Source organism: Zophobas morio, unplaced genomic scaffold (genome assembly GCF_036711695.1).
Source record: "Zophobas morio isolate AGI-343-1 ecotype UQ-CSIRO unplaced genomic scaffold, CSIRO_AGI_Zmor_V1 ptg000021l, whole genome shotgun sequence".
In the NCBI taxonomy this organism is placed as follows: domain Eukaryota; kingdom Metazoa; phylum Arthropoda; class Insecta; order Coleoptera; family Tenebrionidae; genus Zophobas; species Zophobas morio.
In genome coordinates, this window is record NW_026972126.1 from 11,966,401 (window position 1) to 11,984,386 (window position 17,986).

General features: G+C 34.4%; 1 protein-coding gene across 2 annotated transcripts in view; it reads right to left on the minus strand.

Moving 5' to 3' along the window:
- LOC135133058 (phosphatidylinositol 3,4,5-trisphosphate 3-phosphatase and dual-specificity protein phosphatase PTEN) overlaps positions 1-17,986 on the minus strand; it is a 62,000-nt gene that overhangs the window by 34,375 nt on the left and 9,639 nt on the right. For both annotated transcript variants that reach the window (XM_064061310.1, XM_064061309.1), the window contains exon 2: positions 5,661-5,912. In XM_064061310.1, coding sequence (XP_063917380.1) covers positions 5,661-5,912 — 252 coding nt within the window. The remainder of the gene's footprint in view (positions 1-5,660; positions 5,913-17,986) is intronic.

Genomic DNA, 17,986 nt, shown 5'->3' on the forward strand with positions numbered 1-17,986 from the left:
TAAAATAGACCTCCCTAAATTCAGTGGAGATGTTACGGAATGGGGGTCATTTTTCGACACGTTTTCTAGCCTAATAGGTAACAACGAATCGCTAACTGAATCCCAAAAGTTTCATTATTTAAAATCGTCTTTAGGTGACGAACCAAGGAAAACGTTAGAAAGTCTTAAAACAACCAATAATAACTACGCTATTGCGGTGGATCTATTGAAACAAAGATTTGAAAATAAAAGATTTATAGTCAATAACCACTTAAAAAATATTTTCGACCTTCCGCATGTGAATAAAAATGATTCTAAGTCTTTGCGCGGTTTTCTAGACCAAGCGCAAATTAATTTAAATACGTTAAAGGCATTGGGGCGTCCTGTCGATCAATGGGGGGACGTCATTGTTTACATATTGACCTCCAAACTAGATCATTTCTCCAGTGCGGCATGGGAGGAATCTATTGAATTTAACACCATTCCCGGGCAAGCGGAATTACTTTCATTTTTAGAAAAACGTTGCCGAAACTTAGAGTCAATTAATTTACACAAATTTCGTAATGAAGGAAAACCGATTATTACTCCCAGACCAAATGTGAATGCTTCACTTAAAAGGCATGTTTTTCAGTCATCAAATATAAACAAAGTCCATGCTAACAGTAATCAATCAATCCCGTGTTTTATATGTTCCCAAATGCACAACATATTCAATTGTACAGATTTTTTAAGTTTAACGCCCAACGATAGGTTGGAACAAATAAGGAAAATGAATCGTTGTGTCAATTGTTTAAGAACTAATCATTTTGCTAAAAGTTGTTACACATTAACGCGTTGTAAACAATGTCATAAGAAGCACCACACGCTTTTGCACGCGGAAACAAACAATAACCCAACCGAAAATGAAATAAAAGATAAACCAGATGAGGATTCCGATAATGCTGAAGACACGTCAAAATGTAATTTAGCTATTACGTCTAGTGTACTTTTGTCCACCGCGTTGATTCACGTAAAGGGTCCGTCAGGGAAAGTAAAAGAATGTCGCGTGTTGTTGGACATCGGGAGTCAATCTCATTTTATCACCGAAGATTTGTGCAAGGCTTTAGAATTAAATATTAATAACATCAATATGTCAATCGTAGGTATCAACAGCGAGACGAGGCTTTCGAAATGTGCCGAGCTCGAAATAATTAGCCGAGTTTCCGAATTTCGTGCAGTGGTTAAGTGTTTAATTATTCCAAAAATTACCGATAATTTGCCCGCATTCAATTTTAATATAAACCACTTAAATTTGCCCAAAAATCTAAAATTGGCTGATCCGGAATTGCATGTTTCTGCAACTGTGGATATGTTAATTGGAGCAGAGTTATTTTTGCACTTGCTGACTAACGGTAAAATTCAATTGGGAAAAAATCAACCAGTGCTTCAGAATACAGTACTTGGATGGATTCTTGGCGGTACTTTGAGGGGCTTAGAAAATAATCCTTCCTGTTGTTATAAAATCAGTCTGGACGAGAGAATTTCTCGTTTCTGGGAAATTGAAACCGTTGAAGCCGCCGACAAACCTATTAAAAAGGATTCACAAAGTACGCTTTGTGAAACCCACTTTAAAGATACCACAGGCCGTTCACCCGATGGTCGCTTTGTGGTGAGACTCCCCTTTTCGAAGAATCCGCCGCAATTGGGAAATTCCAAAGAGGTGGCCCTAAAACGGCTATTGTCTATGGAGAGAAAGTTGGGTCGGGACCGTAAACTTAATGAGGGTTATACTTCCTTTATGAAGGAGTACTTGGCACTTGGACACATGGAGGTTGTAGAGGATGATTCATCCAGTAAATCCTTTTACCTGCCTCACAATTGCGTTGTAAATCCGAATAGCTCTTCCACTAAATTGCGCGTGGTTTTCGATGGTTCATGTCCTAGTTCAAACAACTTAAGTCTAAACGACAATTTATTAACAGGCCCCGTTTTACAACCCGAACTTTTTACCATATTAATTCAATTTCGCTTACCACAGTTCGTCATAACATGTGACATATCGAAGATGTACCGGTGCGTTTGGGTTCACCCCGACGACCGCAATTACCAAAAAATTGTGTGGCGAGAATCCACTGAACTTCCCATCCAAACGTACCGACTCAAAACAATAACGTATGGTCTAACGTCCTCGTCTTATCAGGCCATTAAATGTGTTCAGCAGTTAGGGTTCGATGAAAAAGCTTCTTTTCCTTTAGCACATAATGTAATAAACAATTGCTTTTATGTCGATGATGCATTGTTCGGTGCAAATTCAGTAAGCGAGTTAATCGAGACCAAAGACGAATTAAAGGCCGTTCTGGCAAAGGGAGGCTTCGAGTTAAGCAAATGGTCGTCTAATTATCCCAATATACAAGAATGCACTCAGCCTACATCGAGCGGTAAGCGCTTAATAACGGACAAACAACACAATAATAAAACTTTAGGTATCAGGTGGGATAACCAAAATGATTCGTTTTCCTATGCCGGTTTTAGTTTTTCGGTGACAAAGGTCACCAAACGATCTGTAATGAGCGCCATATCGCAATTATTTGATCCGCTTGGTTTGGTCAATCCGGTAGTAACAAAGGCTAAAATCATTATGCAACAGCTGTGGGCTTTGAAACTAAATTGGGACGACGAATTACCTGAACACATGCACAAAATATGGGTTGCTTTTGTGCACGAATTAGCGTTTCTAAACAATTTTCAATTTCCCAGACGGGTAATTTGTAAGGACCCTATCAAATTAGAAATGCACGGATTTTGCGATAGCTCACAGCAAGCTTACGGCGCGGCCATTTTTCTTAGATCCATCAATACTCAGTTAAATGTATCGGTACGGTTACTATGTGCAAAATCACGTGTTGCCCCGTTAAAGACAATCTCGCTACCCCGACTCGAATTATGTGGAGCGGTACTACTATCCAAACTTCTCTGCAAACTATCAAAAACGTTAAGCATTCTTCCAGAGAACTGTTATTGCTGGACCGACTCCCAAATAGTGTTATCCTGGTTAGCGGCGGAGCCTAGTAACTGGAAAACCTTTGTAGCAAATCGCGTATCCGAAATCCAGGACCTAACGAACGGTTGTACTTGGAATCACGTGAATAGTCGGGACAACCCAGCCGATATAATTACGCGCGGTGCTTATCCAAGAGAATTAGCGAAACATCAATTATGGTCAAGTGGACCATCTTGGCTTTATCAATTGGAAATCAAAACCTCTAGGGAACACGAAAAAAGTCTAGCCCAAACAGAGGCATCGCTTGAAAAACGCACTGTTGTCGCGGTAAACCTGCAACGGAACAAAGACGCTACGGTCATTTTCACTCTTTTTTCCACTTTCTCGAAACTGAAAACTTTTGTAGCCTGTTGGAAGCGTGTTATTAAAAACTTGCAGAATCGCGTAAAGAAACAACCTGAAGTTACTGGCAATTTGACATTAGGAGAATTAAAAGAAGCCACTACCTCCATAATCCGCTTGTTGCAAGCTGAATCTTTTTCCTCAGAAATCCGACAGTTAAAGAAAAATCAAAAAATCAGTAATAGTCATGTCATTTCCCTTAATCCCTTCTTAGATTCAAACGCCTTAATTAGGGTCGGGGGTAGACTGAGAAATGTTTCAACCATGCCTTTCAATAAAAAATGTCCTATTCTACTGCCAAAGCATCATGTAACTGATTTGATAATAAAAGAAACGCATGAACACTTATTGCACGCAGGTCAATTAGGTACGCTGGCACAAATAAGATTGAACTATTGGCCTGTATCCGGGCGTAGTCAAGTCCGTAAAGTTTTACACAAGTGTATTAATTGTTTCAAAGTCAATCCTAAGCCTTACACCCAAATTATGGGGAATTTACCCGAAGAACGGTTAATGTCAGCCCGCCCATTTTGTAATGTAGGAGTGGATTTCGGAGGCCCTATATTCATTAAAGAGGGAAGAGGTAGAGGAAAAAGAACTGTCAAATCGTACATCTGCCTTTTCGTTTGCTTATGTACCAAGGCAATCCATCTCGAATTAGTAGGTGACCTCACGACCGATGCATTTTTTAACGCTTTAAAACGACTTATTTCTCGCCGTGGTAACATTTCATATATCATTAGTGACAATGCCACGAATTTCGTAGGTACTAGGCGTGAGCTAAAGGAATTGTTATTAGGTAAAGAATTTCAAAATAAAGTAAAACAAGAAAATATTACGTGGAAATTTATCCCTCCGCGTGCGCCCAATTTTGGTGGTTTGTGGGAAGCGGGGATTAAATCCGTAAAAACTCACATTAAGCGCGTTATCGGGGAAAACCATCTGACGTACGAGGAAATGTATACGCTCTTGGTCAGGATTGAGGCTGTCTTGAATTCTCGTCCCTTGACGCCGCTGTCCAGCGACGTTACTGATTTGGCCGCCCTGACTCCGGGCCATTTTCTCGTTGGCCATCCATTGACAGCTCCAGTAGAAAGGGACCACACTACCATTCCTCACAACAGGCTCTCCCGTTGGCAATTAATTGAATCCTGTCGCCAACATTTTTGGAAGCGTTGGTCCGCGGAGTACCTGACGACGCTGCAAGGGAGATCCAGGTGGCAGACCGTCTCAAAAATCGTGCCCGACGTCGGAACTCTGGTACTGATCAAAGAGGACAACCTGCCCCCGCTTCAGTGGCAGTTAGGGAGAATAGTGCAAGTGCATCCCGGTAAAGACGATCTCGTTCGGGTAGTGTCTGTGCAGTGTCGAAATGGGATCATAAAGCGAGCCATTTCAAAAATATGCCCCCTACCGGTCGACAATGAGAGTGCTAATTCAGAAACAATATGTCCATCCAGTGTTTAAGTATTGGACTAGCGCTGCTTAAGTGAATTCTTAGGTTTACTCTGTAAATAAGTCCGTTCTCATATTAATTCTTCTTCTGGTTTACTGCTAACTCACTACATGCACAGTTTTGTAAATAAAGTTTGTCCACTCGTATTGTACCTGATAATGTGTTGTAAATCTCTTTCAGGTGGCTTACATGTAATGTAATATTCATTGTAATATTCTATAATTTGGTATTAAAACAATGTAATTGTTTCAAGGCGGGGGGTATGTTAGTGCCTCTGGCGGGAACCTGTCTCACCCCTCCCCACCCGTAAGGGTGGGAGCCAGAGCCACCCCCACCTTGGAACACAGGGTAGCATTCATTCTTAAATCTCAACTGATTCATTCGCAATTCACAATTCGTAACTAACAGTCATCTCTCTCGACCGCACGGTCATATACTGTTCTATTCTTGTTATTCTTAGTTATCATAACACTTGTTACTAGCAATATACACTTATTTTACTGTTCGCTGGTCTTATTCATTTATACAATTTTACAATTTTCCATAATAATAGCCGGTTAAAGTGACATAAAATTAAAATAATTAAATAAAAACTACCAACAACCTACACCAACGAAACTACCGTTATCACCAAATCAGGTTCAAATTAATGATAATGTTACCGGTACTTATTTTAATAAGTAGTTTTGCGATTAGGAAAGTGTATAGAACGAACATGTGACTCTGAAAATATAACTTGTTCCTATACCCGGCACCGTCTAACAATCAAACATCGTACATTAAAGCAAAAAAAAAATCAAAATCCATACCTCGTTCGACTTGTCGACTTAAAAAAAAGGATACATGTCAAGTCTAAATTGAACCCATCCTGCTTGTACCGGTTCCTCCTCTTGCTGACCAACCCCCTTATGGGATTGGTGATGTTCATGTTAGGGAACGAAGTGGCCATATTCGTCGAATACGGCCTGTTGTAATTGTTGACGTGATTTTGAACAGGCAGATGCCCGTTCAAATTGTTCGAACTCGTCGGTTCATGTGCCGCATGAAGGGGTGTAACAACCGAATGCAGTTGGCCACATATTTTCGACGATTTATCTGCGAGAAAGAAAACAAACGATAAAAACGCCGACATTCACGCACATGCACAACGCCAAAAATGAATAGTCGAGATTTTTTGAAGCCGCTACGTGCCTTGGCAGGCCACCAAAAATGCAATACTTCTTTGCTATCGGTTGCAGATCTAATCTTAAGTACGGCCCTCCTCCCCCACCGAATGGGACTTGTCTTTATCTTATCATCTTTTGTAATTTATTATCCTTGTGTCAATCTTGGTTACTTTACGATTCCTACCTAGTTCGCTAATGATCGCATGATGCAATTTCTGGAGGGACGGTTCTGGTTTCTTTGTGCGAGGCGACGAGTATGATTGAGTTGCACAACGTTAATTTATCGTTTATTGAAGAGAAAAAAGGAATTATGTTCTGGGTAAATATTTGAACATGATACGTGACCGTTGGCATGTCATTTTTAGCAGAACTTATTACCGATTCTGCAAAAATTCCACGTGCTGGATCAATACAGGTGAATTACGGAAAATGGGATAAACGGTAGTCATACGGAAAACACGTGAAAATCACTTTGTTTTTGTTTTATCTGATGCAGAACGCAGACTGATCGGACGAAAGACAAAAATCACTACATCTAAACATGCAATGATAATGTAATATACGATCAATAACGCCTTTATTACCACGTAAAATATAGCACACTTCCAAATTCGTGGATAACACTAAAGAAATTATCATCATCCAGGAGCGTAATCAGCACCCAACAATCATTTTTGGGAAAATTTACGATTTAAAAATCGCGGTAATTCAACTCTGATCGACTGATATCACTCCGACTTTAATCGGTTGACGTACAGTTCAATTTTTATCTCATTCACATATCTACTAAATTAAGAATAATTGTTAACGAGCTTAGATACTACACTTCGATATCTCGATGACTGTATTTTCCATAAAGGATCAAGTGGATTACGACAAGACTTTACGAGATCGCTTGGACCGAATGTACCCATTAAACACTAAAAAACTGGCTATTTTTTAACTTTGATTGGAACAACTTTCTCGCATTGAATTCTAAATTTAAACGTAAATTTAAACAAATTTTTGTAATTTTCCTGTATATTTAGGATCAAAAATCGAGGCAGACTCATAAACCGTAAATATAGAAGTATATTATTTTATAAAATTTAGATGGCATTTGTTATGCAACAAAAATTAATTTCATAATCTTACGCAATTTATTAATGATGACTGATGAGTGATGACTAGCGTCCACAACACGACCTAGCACGATTGAAAATAAACGAGCACTCAAAGATCACCGACTAAATATGGAAAAACGGGTAATTTCATAAATCGTAGTCGCATTTTAGTATTTCAGAAACCATGCTCGTGCAAAGAATAAATATAATTTTGATGTACAGATAACAGATGCTATGCACAAAGGTACTGAATCGTTCTAAATTTAGTTTAACGTTTTTTGTTTAACATGTTTACATGACAACCGTGTATGTACTCACGTTAAATGCAATCGTACGAGACAGAGACAACGTAAAAGGTTGTTAATCTTCGAACTAATTAGTCACAAATATCCTTTATCCTTTGACGTGACGTGATATATCTATTTAATCACACCTACTTTTTGAACCAATTGTGTTCCAACAAAAAAGCCAAATGGAAAAATTAATTTTATTTAATCTTATCGCTGTGCTTAGTTGAGGAAGCAAATGTATTGTTAATAAAGTGATATCCACTTTTAGTTTTAAATGATGACAGTTTTATCAAATTTTAATCGAGGGTTTAATTTTTTGGATTTTTCTTTCTAGTTGAATGTGGAAGTTTTTCACAGTACAGTCACATGTTTAGTTAAAAAACAAGTACCTATATACAGCATTGTAGGGCTAAATATCTTGATTGTTAAAATTAGTTCAAAATTGAAAAATCAAATAAATTTTCTAGGAAGATTTCAATATTTTTTAATTTACCACCAGAGTAATTCCTGGTCTCTAAATTAGATTTTTGCGTACACCAAACTGGTTTTATGGGCGTCAGTTTTATTTTGGAGGTTAATTAAGACTAATTATATCATATTTTTGAAAATTTTAAGATTAAATCGAATTATTTTTTCAATCAACTCTCAATTTATGGTTATATTTTTATTTGAAGATATGATTTTTTTTAATAATTTTTGCGTGACGTCATTAAATTACGAGAAGGGATTAGAACGGGTCATAATGTATTATTATTTTTTAAGATATTTTCTGCAAGGACAAGTAATATCGGGTTTCGGTCATTTATTCATTCTCAACCTATCTCAATTTACTGTCTTAGCAAAATTTCCAAGTCGAATATACAGGTGTTCCCAAAAAGATGCAAAAGCTGGATGAAGAATTAACTTCGTAATTCGTAATGTTTTAACGAAAATTTAAGTGACTGACTAAAATTCCGATCAAAATTGTCAAAAATAACATCTGTGAATAGGGAAGAATGACGTATAGTTCATTAAAACAAATCTAAAACAAATCAGAATGATGAGGTTAATTCTTCAACTTTGAAGTTCAATATTTTCAAAAATTTGGTCCCGGGGTTTTTTTAACCGCTTCTTGCGATATCACCAAACCCTTCTTGATAACGTCCCATCGGACTTATGCGTCATTTTTGAATACCTGTATACAATTTGAACGTAGAAACTGTTTTTTTTTTGGACGAGTCTTATACCGGGATAAAACTTTTGGTTAATATTTCTCTCACTCATGACTAGAGAGCGGATTTCTGTCGGGCTAGACAAGGCCAAACTCGGTACGGCTCGTACGGGATGGGAATTTATTGCAGTTACCGGCTGCACTTCGTTTATTTGAGATTAGAATAACGCTGCTTCGTTGCACTCTGCTGTTAATTCCAGTTCTCATTTACTTAGCCGTTTGATTAATAAATCGTTATTTGTATTTATGGAATCAAGTGAGAATTAAATTCAGTGATTACCTATCACCCGCTACTGAGTCCCGGCGATGCAGCGCGTCCCCACCTATATCGTGACGTAGCCCGACAGAAATCCGCTGTCTACTCATGACCATCTTTAACATTTCAGTTAGAATGTACAAAGACTTGGTTGCGTTGTTTTTGTAATAATTTGATAAAATTATTACAAAATAAATAATGAATAAATTAGATGTATCAAAAATTGCCAAAGTTTTCAAAACCCTACATTTAAAATGTTCGCAGTTAATTTTAGGTCCCCTGGTGTTTTATTTTCGAATAAATTCAAAGGAATCTAGTGTTTAGTTGCTGGATGCACTTGAAAAAATCTTTCCAGCTTTTAGTGTTTTATTTTTTATGAATTTTAAAATGTCTTGAGTTCAGCGCTGCTTGTTTTTTTTTTAATTTAATAGTGTATTATTTTGGCAGCCCATGAAGAATTTTTTTGTAAATTATTGAAAACAATTTTGGAGGACTTTGGTTTTTATTTTTGGAAAATTCTGAATTCACTTGTTTTTGAGTTAATTTTGGAACGCCGTTTTTTTTTGAAAAATTTAAAACAATCTAGGTATTCTTACTTGGAATGAATTTGAAAGTGTTTTGGAGCCTCTAGTGTCTTTTCTTATAATAATTTAATAAAATTTCTTAGAGGATACGTCATTTGCTAAAATGAGTCTTATCTTAGCAGGCACTAGCCCCAGCCACCCGCTCTCTTATTTTCTTAGAAAATATGTCATTTGCCAAAATCAGTCGCAACAGGTACCAGCCCCACCCACCCGCTTTCTCTTTTCTTAGAGTGTATCTCATTTGTCAAAATTGGTGTTATTTTAGCAGGTACTAGCCCCGCCCACCCGCCCTTTCTTTTCTTAGAGTGTATCTCATTTGCCAAAATTAGTGTTATCTTAGCAAGTACTAACCCCGCCCACCCACCCTCTCTTTTCTTAGAGGCTATGTTATTTGCCAAAATCAGTTTTATCTTAGCAGCTGCCATTTCGATTGAAACACCATCTGTTGATTTTGCTTAAAATTTAGCAATTGGTAACAGCTTTCGGTTGATTGACAACGGCTTTTAGTTAGAAAATTGTCTGAATATGAACGTTGCCAAATTTACGTTCAACAAGTGGTGTTTCAATAGAAATGGCAAAGACTACAAGATGGAAGTAATGTCTTTGCCATTTCTATTGAAACACCACTTGTTCGTAAATTTGACAACGTTCATATTCAGACAATTTTCTAACTAAAAGCCGTTGTCAATCAACCGAAAACTATTAGCAATTGCTAAATTTTAGGCAAAATCAACAGGTGGTGTTTCAATAGAAATGGCAAAGACTATATTGACGCATTAGGAGCGTGCAGTGTTGCCGATTTTACTTTTATAAAATTACGTTCGTTTTCGTAATCTACATCATAAAGAAAGTTTTTATTATTTTTTTGGGACTCTCGAAACCCCTATCATATTTTTTGCTTATAAAAAGACTCTAGGAAAAAGTTAAACTTAGCCCCGCCCACCCACCCGTTCTCTCATTTTTTTCTTTTAAAATAAGGAATAAATTTTATAGCAAATATTTAGTACAAAAAAAAAGAAAAAAAACTCTTAGCGCGTTTTTTCTTTTTTTAACAGACTAGCTCCGCCCACCCAGCCACCCTGCCTCCATTTCAGTGATTTATTTTACCTGGTTTGAATGAAAGCTGGGTCTTATACTCAACAGAAATAGAATCGTCAATGAGAAAAACGTGAGTGGGCGAAGCTAGTACTTGCTAGGATAAGACTGATTTTGGTAAATGACATCTCATAAGTCATAAGTAAAGTAAGAGGTGGGTGGGTAGGGCTAGTATTCGCTAAGATAAGACTGATTGTAGCAAATGGCATATCTTCTAAGAAAACGCAGGGCGGGTGGGCGGGGCTAGTACTTGTTAAGATAAGATTGATTGTGGCAAATGACGTATCTTCTAAGAAAATAAAGGGTGTAGGGGCGGGACTAAAACTTGCTAAGATAAGACTGAACAATATTAAGTGTAGTGAGTGAAACGAAGAGCGGGTGGGTGGGTGGGCCTATTGCGTGCTTATAAAAGACTTTGTAAGAAAAAGTTAAACTTCGCCCCGCCCACCCACCCGTTCTCTCATTTTTTTTTTTTAATAAGGATTAAATTTTTTAGCAAATATTTAGTGCATATAAAAAAATTACGATTAGCGTTTTTTTAATTTTTGAACAGCCCAGCCCCCTAATTTTTTTAAAAAACAAAACACCGACGACGTCCAAGATTCTTTTAAATTCTTAAGAAAAAGACTATTGCTACCTGAAGACTCTTTCATATTATTTTGATACCTAGGACTCCCGAAATCCTTTAAGTTCTTAAAAAAAAGACACAAACAATCCCAAGACTCTTTTATAATTTTTTTTCCAAAAATAAAATACCAGGCAGCCACAAGATTGGTTTTCATTCTTACAAAAATGACCCAAATAACCCGAATATTTTTTCAAAATAATTTAAAAACAACAACAAAATCCTTTTAAATATTTAAAGAAAGAGTACAAAAGCCTCAAGATTTCTTTTAATTTTTTAAAAAAGAAAATATCAGATAATAACCAAGACTCTTTTAAATTAATAAAAAAGACTAGGAACCCCAGGATAATTCGCAATTTTTTCAAAAACAAGACACCAAGTGGTCCGTCATATTCCAGACACCCGGTATATAAAATAAAAAGTCGAGAAGGAAAAGAGAATTCAAAAGTATGGCTATCTTTACACCTGTCGCCTAGAAATTGGTGCGGTGGTCTTTGTTAATTATTATACCGTGTAATTTGTTAATTTCTACTCTAGTTGGCCATGACATACGTCAGCAGTGAACTGAAACGGCTGACATAAGGGTGAGGACTAACTAGAGCAAAAATTTAAAAATCACCATATATTTCCTTGTGTACATTTCAACGCATGTACTATAATTCTATTAATAATAATTAGGTGTATTGCCTAACAATTCAGTCAAGTAGTTTGTGAATTCCCGCAGTCATATGACATTGCAATATACAGGATGAATCACTTAGCACGTGGTTCTCGATATGTCGTCTATTATTAGACATAGAAAAATATCCCAAACTGAAGTCGTATGATTCTTCGAGTACCGTACATTAAAATTATTTTCAACTATACACTATTATTTTCTACTTTTGAGGAACAGCGTACAACTTAGTTTTTTTAAATACAACACGCTATATATGTATTTTTAGATAGGTATTCTTATCAACTTCTTTATAGGCCCAAATTTCGATTTTTCTCTTTTCTTAAATAAAACATCGCGTATTTTATAACCGCATCTTGATCAATTTCGTATCTTACAAGTTCTGGAGATCCAAGAAAATATAAAAATGCCTTAATAAATTCGTATGACCGCTCCTCTTTTCTAAAAAATTATGCACAATACTATATGAAACGGTAAATATTTTTAGTTTTTGACAAAAAAATCGTAGTTGTACTTAAAAATAAAAAGCTGGAGGCGGCAGCTCGGAGGCGATTATCGCCATTAACACTTTCGATGCTACTATTTTATGCTCTTTACTGACGTCTGAATTTCAAACAAAATCTCTGATAAATAAAATTAGAGCAAATTTCTAACTGTTGCAGTGGAAAAAATGACGTCACGAAAATGAAACAAGTACTGTGTATTCCGTTGAAGACGCTCTCCACATCTAGATTAAAAAATTATCAGTATTTTAGTATTATATAAATATTGTACATCGTCAGAGTTTTTGTACACTTAATTTTACATTCGTTCCGCATTAAAATTATTTTTTTATAATCGTGATATACGACGAAAATACATACACCACAAAATTATAGGTAAAAATTATGAATTAATTAATTGTAAATTTTATTAAATCGTCGATAACGTCACATGTTTAACAAGGTCGAGACATCTAACATTAAAAAAATTGTTCTCTATGCAAATCATAAAATTCATTTCAGTTTTTTTTACGACTTACAAGTTTTTTTAAATTTTGCGCCATAAAAATGTTACTTTAATTTCTCCCTCTCTCTCTTTCTTTCTTTCTAAATCACTAAGAATTTTCCTTGTTCCAGTCCATACATCAAAACCTGTGTCGTGGATACCAACCATTAATTTTATAGATTGACACAAATTCGTGGAAAATTAGTAATATCCAAGTAAAATCATAGCTGTTAATATTGCATCAGAGACCTGTTGAGTACCGCAGAGCGCGTGACTTGCCCCCAGCACGAAACTGAATCAGCTTCTGTAAAACTGCGGTAATAACATGGTAAAAACCATTTTTGTAAAAAGTAATCAAGTTTCGATTCATTCCGAAAAAATGGCCAGCGTCTTACGAAATTAAACGTTGTCCTAAATACCAAAACGTAGTAAAACAATTCAGTCATCTGACATCAAATTTTTATCAGTGATTAGAAATAAGTAACGCAAATGAGTTTTTTGCCCGTGATCTACCGATATAGTATTTCTCGATAATATAGTAATTCATTCAAACGACAACCTGTTTGTGGAGTTTTAGCATTTACCTGCGTTAGAGCGATAAAATTTATACAATATAATGAAACAAAACGTGTCGTTTCGGCGAATGTAGCTACGTAGTAAACAAATACGATACGATAGACAGGTATTCCGGGAAAGAAGATACGACCACGGAAATATTGAGATAAAATCTTGATTTCTTGGAAGCACTATCCAAAACCGTACGATGCGGTTTTCCCTGTGATAACACAATGCATGTGTAGATAGTGTAGTTTGTCGTGGAGATTTTCACCGAACTTTTCGGGGAATTGTTCTCTCGGCAGAATATACAATTGAATCCAGGATTCGCCGCGAGCCCGAAAAACAACAAAAATCTGAAAATTTAGCATATTGACGAAATAAAATGGAGAAGCAAATAAATGACGATGGTCAATTGTCAGTGTCATCGCACACTGCGGCTTACGCGTATTCGTTTTAACGCACTAGATTTATCTTAGAATACGACGTATAATAAGATGTTGTTGATAATTCTCACGTCAATTTTGGATGCGGTTTTTATCGGTTTTCTGAGTTAAAGACGATTTTATCAAGACAGAAAAATTACTATCATTCGATGATTAACATGACAGCAGGACACCTGGTAAACTTTACTAAAGATAACGTATTTGGTATTTCAAAAGATATATATTAAATTTGATAATTTTATACGCTAAAATACAATTTTTCAAAGTCACAGGTTTTTTTATCTATGATTTATTTATATTTACACCGTCAAATTTTGCAATTGATATCACAGAATTTTCGAGAATTACATAACGATAAGGACTGGTTTTCAATGCGGGTAACACCCGGAAATCTGATGACATCATCTCAAAAATCATTTTTTTAAGAATTCGTTACACACAATGTCTCAAAAAGCAAAGTTCACGGATCATCAATGAAAATTCTGCGAATATAGCTATGATTGGTTTTAGATTGAAAGTATCAAGATTAATATAATAATTATCGCCACCAAAATGTCGATGACGTCATAGCTCTAACAATACTAAACGAAATAATATTCAATATTTTTACTTTTATGTAAATCATTTGTTTTCTTTTTTAAAAACAAGTTTAAATCGAATTATTTCTTGAAGTTCCAAATTTTTAAATTGCGTTTTTCGGTTTTTTATCACGAATTTTGTCATAGTTTTTTAACTGGAATATAACCAGACACTATTAATTGTAACAATGTAACTTTTACTGTACTAGTGTTTTCAAATTTCTACAAAAAGTAATCTTTGTTACTTGTTTGTATTGAAATTTTCAATATTCATGATTTTCGATTTTTTAATTTTTCAATTGTTTGATTTTTCGATTTCTAGAGTTTTCAATTTTTCGATTCTTCTATCTCTCTTCGATTTTTCAATTTTTCAGTGTTTCAGTGTTTCAGTTTTGGAATTTTTCAATAATACGATTCTTCCATTTTTCGATTTTCGACTTTTCGTTTTTTTATTTTTCAATTTTTCGATTTTTAAAGTTTAAATTCTTCAATTTTTTGGTGTTTCGACGTTTCAATTTTTTCGATTTTTCTATTTTTCGAATTTTTTAATTTCTCTATGTTTTGGTCTATCGATCTTTCGATTTTTCAAGTCTTCAATTTTTCGTTATTTTAATTTTTTGTAATTTTTCGATTTTACTTTTTTTAAAATTTTTCCATTTGATTTTTTAATTTCTCAATTTCTCAATTGATGAATTTTTGTTTTCGACTTTCCGATTTCTCGATTTTTCAATTTGTTGGGTTCTCACGATTTGGATTTTTCAATTTTTGGATTTTTAAATTTTCGAATTTTCGACTTTTCGATTTGTCAATTAACCATATTTCAGTTTTGGGATTTTCTAGTATTTCCATTCGTCATTCATAATCTAATTTGTCAATTTTTCGATTCTTCATTTTTTGTTATTTTGATTATATTAAAATTTTTCGATTTTACGATTTTTTGATTCAATTTCTTGACATTTCGGTTTTTAGGTTATTAAAATTTTTCGACTTTTCATTTGGATTTCTCAATTTCTGGACTTTTCGATTTTCGCTTTTTCAGTTTTCCAATTCAATTTTTCGATTTTTCAATTTTTTGAGTTCTCAGATTTTTGATTTTTAAATTTTTGGATTTATTAAATTTTCGATTTTTCGATTTTTCAATTTCTGAATGTTTCAATTTTCTGATTTTTAGATTTCTACATTTTTCAATTTTGCGATTCTTCTATCTTCGATTTTTCAATTTTTCGGTATTTCAATTATGGGATTCTTCAATAATTCAATTCTTCCGTTCTCCGATTTTTCGACTTCTCGTTTTTTGATTTTTCAATTTTTTGATTGTTAAAGTTTAAATTCTTCAATTTTTCGATTTTTTGGTGTTTCGTTGTTACAATTTTTCCATTTTTCGATAATTTAATTTGCCAATTTTAAAAATTTTAGATTTTTCGTTTTCTCGATTTTTCAATTTTTCGAATTTTTAATTTTAATTTTTCAGTTTTTTAATGTCTTGGTTTCTCGATCTTTTGACTTTTCCCGATTTCGGTTTTAGATTTTTCGGTTTTTCAATTCGATTTTTCAGTTTTTCGATTTTTCAATATTTCGATTGTTCAAATTTTTCAACTTTCATTTTTTTCTATTCCTGACTTTTTTCGATTTCTCAATTTTTCGATTCTTCAATTTTTCGTTATTTTATTTTTTTTTTATTTATCGACTTACCGATTTTTTGATTTCTCAATTTCTCGATTTTCGATTTTTCAGGTTTTTGATTTTAAAATTTTTGGATTTATTAAATTTTCGATTTTTCGGCTTTTCAATTTTGCCATTCTTCTATCTTTCTTCGATTTTTCAATTTTTCGCTGTTTCAGTTTTGGGACTTTTCTATATTTCGATTCTTTTATGTTTCGATTTTTCGACTTCTCGTTTTTCAATATTTAAATTTTTAAAATATCTCAATTAATCGATTTTTTAGTTTTTCGATACTTCTATTGTCCAAATTTTTAAATTTTAATTTTTTAAATTTAAATTAAGTAGTTTTTTGATGTTTCGATTTATCAATTTTTCGATTCTTCAATTTTTCGTTATTATAATTTTGCTATTTTTTCGAGATTACGATTTTCTGATTCGATTTCTCGACATCTCGGTTTTTCTATTTTTAAGATTTTTCGACTTTTCGATTTTTAGATCTTGATTTTTCAAGTCTTCCATTTCTCAATTTTTTGGAACACACGAAAATGTCCAATTTTTGGTGTTAGTTAATCCTTTCGTGCAAAATTTTCCATCAATTAAAATTATCAAAGAGGTACCGAGGATAATATTTATCTCCTTCGTACATACAAATTCTTAGAAAATTACTAATACGTAGGTAAAACGACACGTGTTAAGATTGCATCAGATAATCACCGAAAGCAATCATCAAGGATTAGCTTTTGCTCTCCCAAACTAGGCCGCCTCTGTAAAAGCTTAATTAAATTCAAATTTATCTCAGATAAGCTCCGAATCCCCCATAAAATACTAGGAAAATTCAACTCATGATCATCTTTTCAAATCCGAAAAATGTGCAAATTTTATCCCCTACTTAAGTAATGCAAATGAGACAATAAATCACTCAATACTTTTCATCCGTGACTTATTTATTAAACGTAGTGTTGTAATCTTTACCCACATACCAATTAAAATCTGTTTCCACACTTCATGAATCAAAAATTGACGTTTCAGTCGGACGGTATTAATTACAATGTAGCTTAGGATTTTTTCCCAAATTCCCCAATATAAAAAACTGTGTTAGACTTAAGATATTACCAAGAAAAATTGTTCACATTTCACGTTTAATACAGCTTATTGAGTCATCTTGTGCAAGTCGTACAAAGGAGAAAAGGGGCCTTATCTTTAAATAGGTTCTTGGATTGCTGCAACTGGAGCATAGCCCCATAAAACTGTATATTCTTGGCTGCGCGAATTGTTTTCGAATAGAACATTCGTCTCATAACATTAAAATAAATGTATCAGGGTTATATTTTTAAGTACACTTTAAAATTTTTATTAACACGATTATTACATCTCTATACATAACAAGAATGCAGTTGTTATGATGCTCCACTATTCAAATATAATTTACTTAGCAAAATTTTGGCGTGACGTCATTACGTCTTAAGTGGGGATGAACGGACAAGTAAATTTTAAAGTAGTTTGACGGTGTTTCCTTGATTACAATAAAACAATTATAAAACAACGCAACTAGAAAATTATTCATTCACAGCGGAAAATGAATATTGACCGCGCTCGCAGTGAATCATACGAAATACCCTTTACGCCGCCTGCTGTGCAGAAATTACTAAGAACTTCAGAAGTGTCACCCTTTAAATCAAACTACAAAAAGTTCAACTCCTTTAGGTTATCACCGCAAGTACCACAATGTGTAAGCGTTCATAAATTATCTAGTAGAAGTAGTTGCTTGCGTATACACTGGTCATTGTTTATGGCGAGCATTAGTCACATTACTGGTAAAACCAAGTGCCTTATGGAGACATGAAAGCTATACAAGTAAATTTAAATATGTTAGAAACGCAAATAACAGATATAAATGCATCATCTAGCATTCAGAATGAAGTCTTTTTCACACTGT